This window comes from Stegostoma tigrinum, chromosome 23, assembly GCF_030684315.1.
Source record: "Stegostoma tigrinum isolate sSteTig4 chromosome 23, sSteTig4.hap1, whole genome shotgun sequence".
NCBI lineage: Eukaryota > Metazoa > Chordata > Chondrichthyes > Orectolobiformes > Stegostomatidae > Stegostoma > Stegostoma tigrinum.
In genome coordinates this window covers 49,547,545-49,561,952 of record NC_081376.1, presented here as the reverse complement: position 1 = coordinate 49,561,952, position 14,408 = coordinate 49,547,545, and the positions used below count along the sequence as shown (strand labels likewise).

Sequence of the window (14,408 nt, the reverse complement as noted above, 5' to 3'; positions counted from 1 at the left end):
ATACAAAGGTAAGGACATTACGTTTCATTTGTGTATGTTTTAGTATCTTTATTTAAGGGAGAATGTAATTGCATTGGAAGTAGTTCAGCATTTACTAAACTAATGAATAGAACAGTAGCATTGTCTTGTGAATAAAGATTGGAAGGCTAAGCTTGTATCCTATTGGTATTTAGCCAAGTAAGGGGCATTTTCATTGAAGCACAAGTACAGAAATTGACAGAATGCAAGTAGCAAGGATGTTTCCTCTTGGGACAATCTAGACCTAGTGATGGTGGCTGCCTTGCACCTATCGTTATGATAGGCAAATTGCAGTGGATCAGAACAATCTGGGAGGTTGGAATTGGTGTGCTGTTACTGACTCCTCAAAGCACTCCATAATAATGGATGCCAGAACCACTGAGCGCTAGCCATTAAGGCACGTTGCTTAATTTTTCTTTGGCACCAGGATGATAGTGGCCTGGAAACAGGCGTGAGCTTCACGTCATGGTAAGAAGAGATCAAAGACGTCTGCAAATACTCCCAGCTGGTCCATGCAGGGTCTGAGTGCACAGCTGGGGTCTCCATCCAGGCCAGTCGCTTTCCATGGGGTCACTCTTGAGGCCAATCTGACATTGGTGATTGGGTACAGGCGCATCCAAGGCTGTCAGACAGATGACATCATTTCACTGACCTTCTGCTCAAAACGAGCACAATGCATTGAGCTCATCAGGGAGGGATGCATTTTTGTCAGCAATTCTACTCAACTTCACTTTTTATAGTCCATTATATCGTGTAATCCTTGCCATAGCTGATGTGTGTGGATAGTCTGAGACGCTAGTCTGGCATTATCTCTTTGCGTCCCTGATGGCTTTGTAAAGATCGTACCTAGACTTCCTGTATAGGTCAGGGTCACCTGACTTGAATGCCTCAGACCTGGAGATCAGTAGGTAGTGGATTCTTATGGTTCATCCATGGTTTCTGTTTGGGTAACACTCAGATTAACTTCTTTGGCACACAGACCTCTATACACTGAATTCTGTCACAGTAGTGGCATACTGATTTTGGTTGGCTGCTGAGTTCTTGAATGTGGACCAGTCCACTGACTCCAAGCAGTCACCTAGGAGCTCATCCATTACCTCCGACCAACACTGCTTTTCTTTGGCAGAGCCTTACTCTTCAGTTTCTGCTTGTAAGCTGGAAGAGGCACAGCCTTATGGTCTGCAGGTGGGAATGGAGTAAAAGCATCTTTTGTTGTGTAGCAATGGTCCAGAGTGTTTGGGTCTCTAGTAGGACAGAAGATTGTAAGTGGTGTCTTGGTGGCACACACTCTTGAGATTGGTCATAGGTTATGATGACAAGGCCTCAGAATATTCTGTCTCAAGGCTGTTTGTTGCAGTCTGTTTCATTAATTGCTCTGATCACTTCTACACGGGGTGGGATGTAAACTGTTGCCAGGATAGCAGAAGTAAACTCTGTGGCAGGTAGTAGGGACAAGCACTTCACTGTTAGATGTTCTAGATCTGGGGAGCAATAATTTGCCAGGGTCATCACATCCGAGCATTAACAGGTGATGATCAGGAGGCAGACATTTCTGCCTCAATATTGTTGACTCTTAACTGCCCTCTGAAGTGGACAAGTAAGCTATTCAGTTCAAGGGCAATAAAGGATGCATAGCAAATGCTCACTTTGCCAGGAACATCCATGTCTCACAAAAGAATAAATTCTCAAGCAAAATCACAAGGCAAAAACGGCAATCCTGCAAGAAATTTAAATGGTTCTTTTTAAATTGCTTTTCACCTGCCTGAAAGAATCGTTCTGGACCCGTACAGAGCTTTGCAAACCTAGAAACCTATACTTCATAAACCATTGTGTGAAGCTACATTTTGTAAATATAAATTTTTATAGATGTTTTCATTGCATTCATCTGACAAAACATGCATTTTATGTAACTAGATTACATCTGCAGAAACTAGTCAGCATTAATTAAATGTTTTCAGAATGCATATTTGAATATAATACAAACAAATGACATTGTGTGAATGCCACTTCAAATCTCCATCCACTTATTTGGCTGCTTTTCTCCAATTCCAGATCCCCACTGCTATCTGTAATCTCAAAGAAACCTATAGTAATTAGATAAGTGTTACCATTCCAAAGAATGTGTTGTGTGTCCCTCAGCAGATACAGTATTACCCTGTCCTTGACAGTGCCTTGCATGCACGTAAGTAATCATGAAAGGAGTTCTATTTGTTGTGCTTTCTAATGACCTGAGCAAATTAAATGAAACAGATATATCATGATTGGGCATAACACAAGTCTCAACCTGGTGATGGAGTGAATTTTGCCGTGATTCAGTTAGTTACTTTGCAACTGTAGGTACTTGCCATATGTCTTGTTAGCTGTAATGTGTGTTTTTGCCCACAAAAACTCTTGTGAAGTTTTGATTTTGCTGCTGAAAAGCAAATGAAGCTGCTTTATATTATCTTTTGGTGTAGAGCACAAGTTTCATTTTATTTTCACTGATATTTGACCAGACGTGTCAGTCTGTATCTCCTGAATGGATAATCATGTTCACTACCAGTAAATTGTATGAGAAGATGTGGTTTTTTTCTGTCATTTGCAACGTATTTTGTCATAATGTACATGCGATGAAACCTCAACTATAAATCGTGTGGCTATATAATATTCGTCTGGTTTTGGTTACTGTTCTGTCTGATGTAAAAGCAAACTATGCTTTTGAAAGCAAATAAAGTAGGTATGTATCATGCGATTTTCACAATTCATGGAAATACATTTTTCATGCAAATTATCTAATTTTTTTTAACAATTGAGGGACTGACCTGATGTCTGTCCTGACATTGGTTGCGCAAAGCCTGGAGAAATACATGAACCTCACCTTTTTCAAACGGCCACCTGCATTTCTGATTTTCGTTCAGGGGTTGCAGCTAGATTGGCAGTCAGGCCAGGTGACCAAGAAATTACCAGTTCCAAGGCAGGTTGTGTGGAAAGTTTTCCAGGAGGTGCCTATTCTATTGTCAAAATTTGAAAATAAGAATGTGAAATATTCCTCATGCTGTATCAGTATCACTCTAAGACTTTTAGCAAATATGTATGTGTCCTTTAAACCTTTGTGCCACCCTATACTGATCTGTGTCTCAAGTAGGCCCTGTATCAGCCTAAGCCTCCGCTTATCCCCCTGGCTGTAAAGTCCCTATACCAATACCTTGGGGTCTTCCTGCAGGGTCATTGCCAAGAAGGCACCCAGGTATTTAAACAAAATGCACACATAATAAACCAGCTGTTGCTTTGACCTCATTTAAATGGCCAATTGCCTGAAACTATGGACCAGCAAACTGTGGACTGACCTCAGTACCATTCCTGCAAAAATGAGAAATGCTGGATTCATGGCTGGCTCTGGGGAATACCATGTCTCCTGGCGTTTTCACCACTGTGGAATCGTTCCCCATTGTACTGGAAATCATTGCCCCTATGTCTGAATGGGAATTAGCAAATCAGCTATGAGGTGTAATTTAAAAAAAAATTGGTCCTATCTAATGACAGTTAATAATATCGGACTCTTAGAGGTAAGACCTAGTTGAAGGATGTGGTCTGTTTATTCAAAATAAAACTTGTCTGTTTCATTGAAATGAAGGATAGCAGTAAACAGCTGAGTTTTATTTTGAAGATGTATAAATTTTTACCCCTCCTAGGAGTTCCTTTAATGAATTTGAATTCTATTTGCAAGAATATCTGAAATCTGTAAATGTTTACAGATGTTCATAACTATTCCTTGATAATTGGTAGTAAATGATGTAGATTGCACACCACTTCAACATGCACTCTCGTTGAGCATCTAGCCATTCACTGTAACACAAGACATCTGTTGTTCAATGAGTCAATTAGACCCAACTATTTTTGTTCTAAAGTACAAACTTTGTCTGTTTCATGGTACCTCGTTGGAAACATGATGGACTAGTGAAACTGTATCTTGTAATTTATCCTTTTATCTTTTTACTTTAGTCTAGGAAGCACCTCAAAATTGCTGAGGGTGAAACCCTTTGCAAGGTTAACCTGTTTTTGTTTAAAAACAATGTTTTATAGAGCAGTCATGGGAATACACATCCTGGCATAGGGAATGGAAAGACAAACAACCTCCTATCAACGTTGCATTTCTCAGTTTCTCCAACCTGCCATGCTTCTGTTTGTCTAGCCTCCCTTCACTGTAACATCCACTTACAGGGGTATTCTTTTCATGTCGAACAAGGATGTGGCTTGATCTCTGCTAAACTCTGCCCTACAGCTCCCTAGATGATGTGACTTTTGTTCAGGTGTTTGCAAAACAAATGTGGAACCTTCCCACTTTATTGCTATATCTTCAGTGAAACCAGGTCCAGGGATACTATCTTTGAAATAAATCATGTGCATTTCAGAATTAAATAAGTGTATTACTACAGACATTTTAACAAACTTTGGGGTAGGCACGGGTGTAGAATATCAAAACAAGGAAGTAATATTGAATTTTGCAAAATAATTAGGGTCCATTGGAATGCTATTTGCAGTTCAGGACATCCTGTTCTAGGAAAGATGCTAGAATACAGGGTGCAATGAAGATTCAGTTGTATGATGCTTGGGATGAAATGTTATAATGATAAGGCTTCCAAAGTTCTTACGTACCAACCTGTATAGTTAGCAAATTTGGAAGTTCAAAAACAACAAAATATATTCAGAAAACAGTGGGACACAGTTATGCTTTAGGTTGCAGGTGTATTCAAGTTTCACTAATGGGGTAAGAAAAGGATCTGTTTTCCAATTTGGAAATAGATGTTGAAAGCAAAAGATTTATTTTCTGTGGGGGAGATTTTATTTGGAGTACATGCTCAAAAATGATTGATCAGTCCATGGTTAGCAATCTTGAAAAATCAAATTCTCAAACCAAAAATTGTGTTCAGCTGCTTTGATTTATAGAAGAAACCAAACTGAGGCTGAAGCACACCAAAGGCATTTGATCTACACTGATTTTCTTTCACAAACATAGGTGCAAATTAAGCCCCAAAAATTGTTTGGTGTGTATGAAGCTGATTTTTATTTTCTTGCCTGTAAGAGCTTGGGGATATAATTGAAGGTTTTAAAAATTATAATAGATTCCCAAATAAATAATGCAAAGTTTCCTTCACATAAAAACCATGCTGGAGAAATTCAACAGGTCTGGTGGCAATTGTGTAGAGAGAAACAATTAACGTTTCAAATCCGATATGACTACTCTTCAGAACTTTTATCTTTTTTTCAGGACAAACCCAGATGTTGTTTTTATTCATTCACAGGATAAGGCATCACTGGCTAGATGAGCATTTTATTGCCCATCCACAGTTGCCCAGAAGGCAGTTAAGAATCAACCACATGTAGGCCAGGCCAGACCAGATAAGGATGGCTGTTGTCCTTTAGGGAAGGAAATAGTGAATCAGATGGGTTTTTCCTGACAAGTGACGATGGTCATCATCAGACTCTTAATTCCACATTTTTATTGAATCCAAATTCCACTATCTGCCATGGTGGGATTTGAACTTGGGTCATCAGAACATTACCTGCATCTCTTGTGTTCAGTGATAATACTATTTAAGCCATCGCCTTCCCAAATAAACATTCCTTAAAAGACATTCCCTCAATTTTTACCCAGCAGGTCAAAGGAAGTCTGAGGCAGCACATCAAGGAAAATGTTTGAGAATCCCTGTGGTGGCAGCCGTTGGAACATTGAAAAGGGATTTAAATAAATATTTTTGAAAGATAGATAAATAACTACACAAAAGAGATTTTTTACTGGCTATTTTGCTTGTGGAGCTAACAGGATCTCTGGGCTGTATTGTCAAATAGTTTCTTTTTCCTGAGTTGTGATATTTCCAGTGAGCATAATTTGAAATACAGACTATTTTGGCATGCAGAAAACCCTCTTTGAACTTCAATCTTGCATTCATGGCTATTAGCAAATTTTGGCAGAATTGTTTCTTTCATCTTATTTTTAAAGGATGAAAGTCATATTTAATCTGGAACAGGTGGAAGCAGCAATTACTGCATATGTTTGACATTTGTCCTAATTGCAAAGATGCAAATAGTGTTTCTCTTGTTTGCAGATTGTGCTAGCCTGAGGAAAGAATTTCACTGCAAAATTTGAATTAGTGTCAACATTAGTTTGAAATTTAGGGAAGCTGTACCTAGGTCCATGCTCAGTGAAGATCAGAAAATAGGCAGGGTGGACTGCACTGCTATAAAGGAACTCATCTGACTCCTTGATACTTGCTACACAGTGAGGTTGATTGGTTTCTGTTCGTGGGGACTGGCAGTGGGATGGGTATCTAGTGGCCCGGAAGCGCACAAATGTAGGCAACATGGAAATTCATCTAAATTTAACGGTGGGACCTCATTTGCCCATTGGCTTCTGGTTGAAAATTGGGAAAACAAATTGAGGGCTTGTTGATGATTCTTCTCCTCTGCACACCACCTAGATCCAATTCAATGGTCAGGTAAAATGCAGATATTCAATATTGAGACTTGCATGGGAAAACAATCCACTTATAAAATGGGTCCAGAAGTTTTGAAAGTTTGCATCTGCATGATTAAGGATAGGCAAGGTGAAAATTGGAAAAGTGTTATCTGGTCAATGCTTATTAGGTATAATGGACTGCACCAGGGTGCTGGCATTTCAGCTAATCTCAATATTCAGCATAAATAGAATTTTTGAACTGTACGGTTACAGAGTGGTGCCAGATTTGATTCAGTTTTTTGTTGTCACGTGACAACAAAGTACAGCAAAAAGCTTTGTTTTGCGAGTAGTATAGGCAGATCATATCATACAAGGAAATACAGATCATAGGATCAGAGATAGTAGGAACTGCCACTGCTGGAGCCTGAGATGATAAGGTGTAGAGTTGGATGAACACAGCAGGCCAGGCAGCTTCAGAGGAGCAGAAAAGCTGACATTTTCGGGTCTGGACCCTCCTTCAGAAACAGGGGAGGGGAAGGGGGCTGAAATAAATGGAGAGGGGAGCAGGCGATGATGGGTGGATAAAGGAGATAGGTAGAGAGAATATGGACAGGTCAAGGAGGCAGGGATGAAGCCAGTAAAGGTGAATATAGGTTGGGAGTTGAGTTGGGGACTTGGTCAGTGAGGACGGAGGAGCGGATAGGTCATATAATAGCTCATTGATTTCCAGGTGGGAGCAAATCCTGTCTCGAAGAATCCTCTCCAATATTTTCCCTGCCACTGACATATGGCTCACTGGCCTGTAATTAGCTGAATTATCCCTGCCACCATTCTGAAACAAAGGAACAGCACTGGCTATTTGCCAATCCTTTGGGACCTCCCCTGTACTTGGTGAGGATATAAAGATTTCCCTCAAGGTCCCAGCAATTTCGTCCCTTGTCTGTGTTCTGGGGTATATCCCATAAGGCCCTGGGGACTTGTCTACCTTTAATGGTTTTTCAAGATTTCCACCTCCCGTTTGATATCATGACCCAAGCTATTTATACACCCTTCCCCAGACGCATCCACCAAGTCCATCTCCATAGTGAGTACTGACGCAAAGTACTCATTTAATACTGTGCCCATTTCTTCTGGTTCCATGTATAAATTCTTTTCCCTGTCCTTGAATGGGCCAACCCTCTGCCTGGCTACCCTCTTGCTCATCGCATATGTATCAAAATGTTTTTGTAGCGGGATGATTCAAGTATGCAATCAGGGAAGTCTTATTGTAATTATACGGGGCTTGCTGAGAACATATCTGGAGTGTTGTGTGCAGATTTGGTCTCTTCATTGGAGGAAGAGGTATGGAAGGAGCAGCAAAGGTTTACCAGTTTGATCCATGTGATGGCATTTGTCATCAGACCTGACACATGAAGCGTCACTAGTTTGGTTAAGACTGTATTCGTTAGAATTTAGAAGAATCTCATAGAAACCAGTAAAGTTCTAACAGGACTTGATGAGGTAAATGCAGAAAGATGTTCCCAGTGTCTGGGAAGTCCAGAACTGAGGATCACAGTTTAGAAATACAGGGTAGGCCATATGGGACAGAAGTGAGAAGAAATCTCTTCACCTGGCGAGTGGTGAGCCTGGAAATCGTGACTGCAGAAAACAGTAAGGTCAAAACTTTAAATTATGTGAGGTGAGAGTGACAGTCCTTGAAGGCAAGGTTGCATTCAGCCAAGTGTGGCATCAAGGAGCCCTAGCAAAGCTAGTATCAGTGAGTATCGGGGACAAATTTTGCACTGGTTGGAGTCATACCTGGTACACAAGATGGCCGTGGCTGTTGGCAGTCAGTCATCTCAGCTCCAGGAGTTACTCAGGATAGTATTCTAGGCCCAACCATTGTCACCTGCTTCATCAATGACCTTCCCAATACCATAAGGTCAAAAATGGGGATGTTTGCCAAGTACCGTGCAATGTTCAGAATCATTTGTGACTCCTCAGATACTGTAGCAGCCAGTGTTCAAATGCAACAAGATCTGGATAACATCCAGGCAGGGGCTGACAAGTGGCAAGTAACCTGAATTTTACTGCTCATCTGAAAGTCAGCCCTTTCGACATTGCCGAATTCTCTGAGTACTGTAGTGAAGTTTCAGGCCAGATTGTGTTCAAGTCTGTGGAGTGGATATGAACCTATAACTGCCAGACTCCAGAAATAATGAGTAAACATGGCCTGTAGAATTACCATTGACGAATAATAACAGATACATTGCCGAATTGAATAAGTTACCAAACTGTCATTAACAGTTTGCTGAGGTTGGTTAGCTTGCTGAGCTGGTTTGTTGTTCTGTAGACGTTTCGTTACCATGCTTGGTAACACCCTCAGTGCAGCCTCTGATGAAGCATCGGTGTGTTTTCTCGCATGGTTTTTAAAACTCTGAGGTCCGTTGCGATTGATTGCCTCACTTCTGGGTTTCCTCCATAGTGAAATGTGTATAGTGTCAAGTTCAGTGTGTTTAGTAATAGCATGCTTCGTGGAATGCTACGCTTCCAGGAATTCTCGTGCTTGTCTCTGCCTAGCCTGTCCCAGGCGAAGTGGTGGTTCTCCTTGTCCATGCAGGTTGAGATGAGTGAGTATTGGTCGTGTCTTTTTGTAGCCATTTGGAGTTCACGTACTCTCATTGTTAGTTTCCTTCCTGTTTGTCCGATGTAGTGTTTCTCGCAGCCTCTGCAGGGGATCTTGTAATTGACGTTGGTCCTGTCCATGGCAGGGAGTAGGTCTTCAGTTCTGGTGAGCAAGCGTGCAGCAAAGGGCAGCAACACACTGCAGCAGCATGGAACTCCCCACCGAGAGGAAGAAGAATATCTCTTCCAAGTGTTCAAGGATAATGGATGTCCAAAGAACTGGGTCAAGAGATGCCTACAGGAACAGCACCCGATAGATTCTACTCGCCCTGACGCACTCATCACACTACCCTATATTAGGAACATGTCGGAACTCACCACAAGACTCCTGTGACTGCTGGGCATGAGTGGCGCGCAAACACACGTCAACCCTTTGACAATTGCTCATCTGAACTAAAGACCCGCTCCCTGCCTTGGACAGGACTGATGTCATCTACAAGATCCCCTGCAGAGACTGCAAGAAACACTACCTTGGACAAACAGGAAGGAAACTAACAATAAGAGTAAGTGAACACCAAATGGCTATAAAAAGACACGACCAATACTCATTCATCTCGATCCACATGGACAAGGAGAACCACCACTTCAACTGGAACAACAACACCAAGATCCTGGGACAGGCCTGGCAGGGACAAGCACGAGAATTCCTAGAAGCTTGGCACTCCACAAACCAGGCTATTAATAAACGCATTGAACTTGACCCCATATACATTCCACTAGGGAGGAAACCCGCAAGTGAGGTAATCCATCTCAACAGACTCCAGAGTTTAAAAACCAGGCGGGAAAACACACCGAGATAACCAGGCGTAGAGCTGGATGAACACAGCAGGCCAAGCAGTATCTTAGGAGCAGAAAAGCTGACGTTTCGGGCCTAGACCCTCCTTCAGTAAATTTTCTGATGAAGGGTCTAGGCCCGAAACGTCAGCTTTTCTGCTCCTAAGATGCTGCTTGGCCTGCTGTGTTCGTCCAGCTTCACACTTTGTTATCTCGGATTCTCCAGCATCTGCAGTTCCTATTATCTGAGAAAACACACTGCTTCATCAGAGGCTGCACTGAGGATGTTACCCAGCACGGTAACAAAACGTCTACAGAACAACAAACCAGCGTGGCGAGCCAACCAACCTCAACACCCACAATTCGAGCTACAGATGTACTCCAAAGCTTTAGAATTATCAGTTTGAATTTTATGGAAAGTGCTTATGCCATGAAAACAGCGAGTTGTTATTAAGATGTATGATTTTCAAAGTACTTGCTGTCCTTTGAATCGAGTGAGTCCAGGAGTATATATCATCGTTATACAATGAGATTGGGGGAGGTAATGCCTAGTGGTATCATCATGAGAATATTAATGCAGAGAGGCAGGTAATGTTCTAGGTACCTGAATTAACCACGGCAGAAGGTGGAATTTGAATTCAATAAGTATCTGAAATAAAGCGTCTAACGTCCTGAAGTTATTGTTAGTTGTTGTAAAAACCTGTCTGATTCACTGCCGTTTAGGGAAGAAAACTGCTGTCCTTACCTGGTCTAGTTATGTGGACTCTAGACCCACAGCAATGCAGATGACTCTTCACTGCCTTCTGGGCAATAAATACTGACTTTGCCAACATACCTACATCCTTTGAATGATGATTAAAAAATATTCTGTTTATCACCAACTTCAATGATTTGGGTCATTTGAACTAAAATTAGTTAACTTCTGCAGAAAAAAGGTTAAGCTAATCTGAACTCTTGTCTTCTGCTTGCAGCTACTTGCTTGATCTCACTATGTTTTAACAATGGCTGATACTTCAACACACAAACATTGAGCTGCAGACAAGGTTATATGATACAACGTGGACTCTGCTTGAGGTAAGCTTATTTTAAATTACCAGTCTTTTGGATGATGCATACAGGTGAAGCAACTATACCTTTCTTTTTATTAATGCTTTCAGAACACTGATACAAGTAAGCATATTAGAGAACCTAATAATGATGACTATAGTGAACAAATAAAACTGTTCCCCACCTTGTATAGGAGTGAATAAATGTTTTACCTGGTGTGACATTGAGTTCTGTAGATCAGGAAAATCCTATGATGTTCCGTGATCTGTGCTGAGTGAGCTGATATAAGCTATGGCAATGATGGGAAAGTTACACATTGCCTTGGAGTCACTAAGTTGCAGGAACACAAAAACCAACCAGTGCTGCTTCTGATTGCTATGGTGATTGTTGCTGGAAGTGTACATGAAGATGGGGTCAGACTCTATTGTGATGCTATCACTGATGCCAATGGCTACATAAAGGGGAAGTTCAATGGAGAAAAAGAAATAAATCTTGAAATGGGCAACATTTGCTGCTCCAATAATTTCTTCCATACAGTAACTTCTGTTGTACCGAATGTCCCAAAAACTTGAGGCGCACGATCAAAATTGGGTTTAAGGGATGTGATTTCTTCCTAAGTCTGACACTGCATGATTTCCATAATTTTAGATTCTGTATATAACACCTTGCTTCTCCTTGCCTCTGTTCTAGCTGTTTTACATTTAAACTGTGTTGCTCCATTCCTGCATTTTCTGCTGGTTTAATCAATTCTTCCTGGATCGAACGTAGTTCACTTATCTCTCTTGCCCTTCTCTCCTAATGCCTCTTAACATTGATAGATCATGTTTTGGGTTAGATATCAATACAACATGTTGCATGACGACTGCAGGTAAGGGACCGGAGAACTTTCAGACAGGAAACCTCTAGATGTTGTCTAAATTAATAACAACATAGAGACTGGAACACTTTTGTTTGTTTCACTCCTTGAGATTGCTGTTGTTCATATTCGAACCACTTCCTACCAGTTTCTCCTTGGAAATTAAAATTACCCATGAGATGCCTTCTACAAAATGGCTGACAGCCTTCAGTTAGCCCATGTATGGCTGGGTTTCCACCCCATTCCCCAAGCACAATCTGGAGTTTTAAGCATACAGCATCCAACTCTTGTACTTGATAGCTTCTTCATCTAGATGTCAGCTTGACTGACTGTGTCATAGTTTCTGGTTGGATGAGAATGATACCAGTGCCAAGCCACAGAAGGAGCTGTGACCAAACTTCAGGCCTGGTTGAGAGAGGTCTAGAGAGGGCTTTGAACCCTCAGACATAAGGTTGAGAACTCCAATTCCACTTTCTAATGGGTAGGAGAAACTTCAAGGGGATTGGAGAACACTAAACAATGATGTCAAGGCATGTACAACATCCCAACAAAGTTGCCCCAGCTGCCAGGTTTTCTGAGGCCTGTGAAAACCAACTGTAAAACATGTATTGCCATTTTAAATTGGAATTGCCATCTTCATTAAAACATTTAAATTGTGAATTGCTGACTGGTCCTCTGGGAGCAGGTTAGCTACTTGGCCCTTGGCCCCTTCAATTAATCTGGAATCGGGCAGGTGTTGGTAGGTGGTTTTCAGATATATCAAGCTTTAATATATAATTCAACCCCAACTTGACAATTTTGGGGGTTGAATTTCAGCTGATGAAAGTTTTCGAATTACAAATGAACCATCACCTTGCGCATTTTGGTCCAAGTTAAGATTGGCAGTATAACATAGAACATTACAGCGCAGTACAGGCCCTTGGCCCTCGATGGTTTCGCAGGTCGGCTCAACAATCTGAAGCCCATCTAACCTACACTATTCCATTATCATCCATATGGCTATCCAATGACCATTTAAATGCCCTTAAAGTTGGTGAGTCTACTACTGTTACAGGCAGGGCATTCCACGCCCTTAGCTATTCTCTGAGTAAAGAACCTACCGCTGACATTTGTCCTATATCTATCACTCCTCAATTTAAAGCTATGGCCCCTCATCCGAGCCATCACCATCCCGGGGAAAAAAGCTCTCACTGTCCTCCCTATCTCCTCCTCTGATCATCTTGTATGGCTCTATTTAAGTCGCCTTTTGGTATGGCTGTTTCACTGGTGTTCTTATTGACTTTCTTACACACCTTAGGAGCTCCATGTTGAACTCTTGCTAGGGTTATTTGCCGTTGAATTGACGTGGACACCTTAAAGATTTTTAACCTTTTTGAGGATCAAGCATTGGCCAGTTAATAATACAAGTAGTAAGAGCAGAAAGTTGCTAGTTGACTCTGACAGGCTCTAAAGATCATTTTTCTCACGTTTCCTTTTCCTTTTATGTTATCCAAATATCGTTTGAGTCCCTAGTAATGAAAAATCTCGATCCTGAAGTATGCTAAATGGCGATTGAATGTTCAATTCTTTTGGATCACACATTCTAAAGAATTACTACTTTTGAGCAGAAAGGCTTCCCTTGTTAAAGTCAAAAAAGGTTGAATCCTTATCTAAAATTCCCTATTTTCTGTATAATTTGCTGTCTGATTATTATATTTGCTTGTGCTACTGTTGATGGCTAATCTGCCTTTCTTTTTATTAATTTGAGGATTAATAGTGCTCAGATCTATCTATCTTATTCACAATAGCAGTCTTTACTCAACATTCAACCCTGTGCATTCTTAAGATTATTCCCTGTACGCTAGCCAACATTTCAGATTACACACCTTTAGTGTTTGAATGCTGCTATTAGTGTAGTGGCTGAACAAATCTGTCTGATCTCTTCCATGCTGTTTTAAGACCTTATATTCCTGTGGGAGAAAGAAGAAGCAGTGGTTAAAGAACTTTTTTAAAAAGCTGTCTTTTTCACTTCTCTTTTTGGAACCAATGCAATGGAAAATGTGACTGTTAAACGTTTCAGATTGCAAATTATCATTTTGGAGTCCTTCTGATTTTAAATCCACGCATGAAGTTTTGATCAATTATAGAAGGAGAATAGACATGCATCTAGAAAATAATTAACCTCTTTACTAAAGTACAACAGTTCAAATCCATATTTTAAAAAATTGAATAGTTTTAAATAATTGCAATTAGGACTGGCTGTGGAAAGTTACCTAATGTCATGTACTTAATAACATTTTTGGTCTTCTGTCCATTGCAAGACTGCAATATTTTGTTAGCTACATTTCATTGTTTCTAAAGTTGCTGTGAATATTTAAAGAAAGAACTCTGTTTTTTTGCCAGGCTGTATAGTTTGAGTTACTGGAAAATAGTAGCCTCTTGAGAATTCTTTGACAGTATTGGGAGGCCAAGGCTGGAACCTTTAGCTTTGCTATGCTGCCAAACTTTGAAAAGTCTCATTGGAAACATGCACACTTCTGAGCCCTGAGTTTCTTTTACAACTAGAAGTGCATAAAGTTCGGCTGTTTTAACTACTTTCAACAAGGGAAGTGTTAAGCAATTTTACCATCTTAT

General features: G+C 40.8%; 1 protein-coding gene across 4 annotated transcripts in view; it reads left to right on the top strand.

The window, feature by feature from the left end:
* mrtfba (myocardin related transcription factor Ba) overlaps positions 1 to 14,408 on the top strand; it is a 242,721-nt gene that overhangs the window by 54,695 nt on the left and 173,618 nt on the right. For 3 of the 4 annotated variants that reach the window (XM_048552229.2, XM_048552228.2, XM_059654175.1), the window contains exon 2: positions 10,864 to 10,966. In XM_048552229.2, the coding sequence (XP_048408186.2) occupies positions 10,941 to 10,966 (26 nt within the window). In that variant the 5' untranslated portion in view covers positions 10,864 to 10,940. Of the gene's footprint in view, positions 1 to 10,860; positions 10,967 to 14,408 lie in introns of those variants that run through there. The other variant, XM_048552230.2, reaches the window with a different exon arrangement.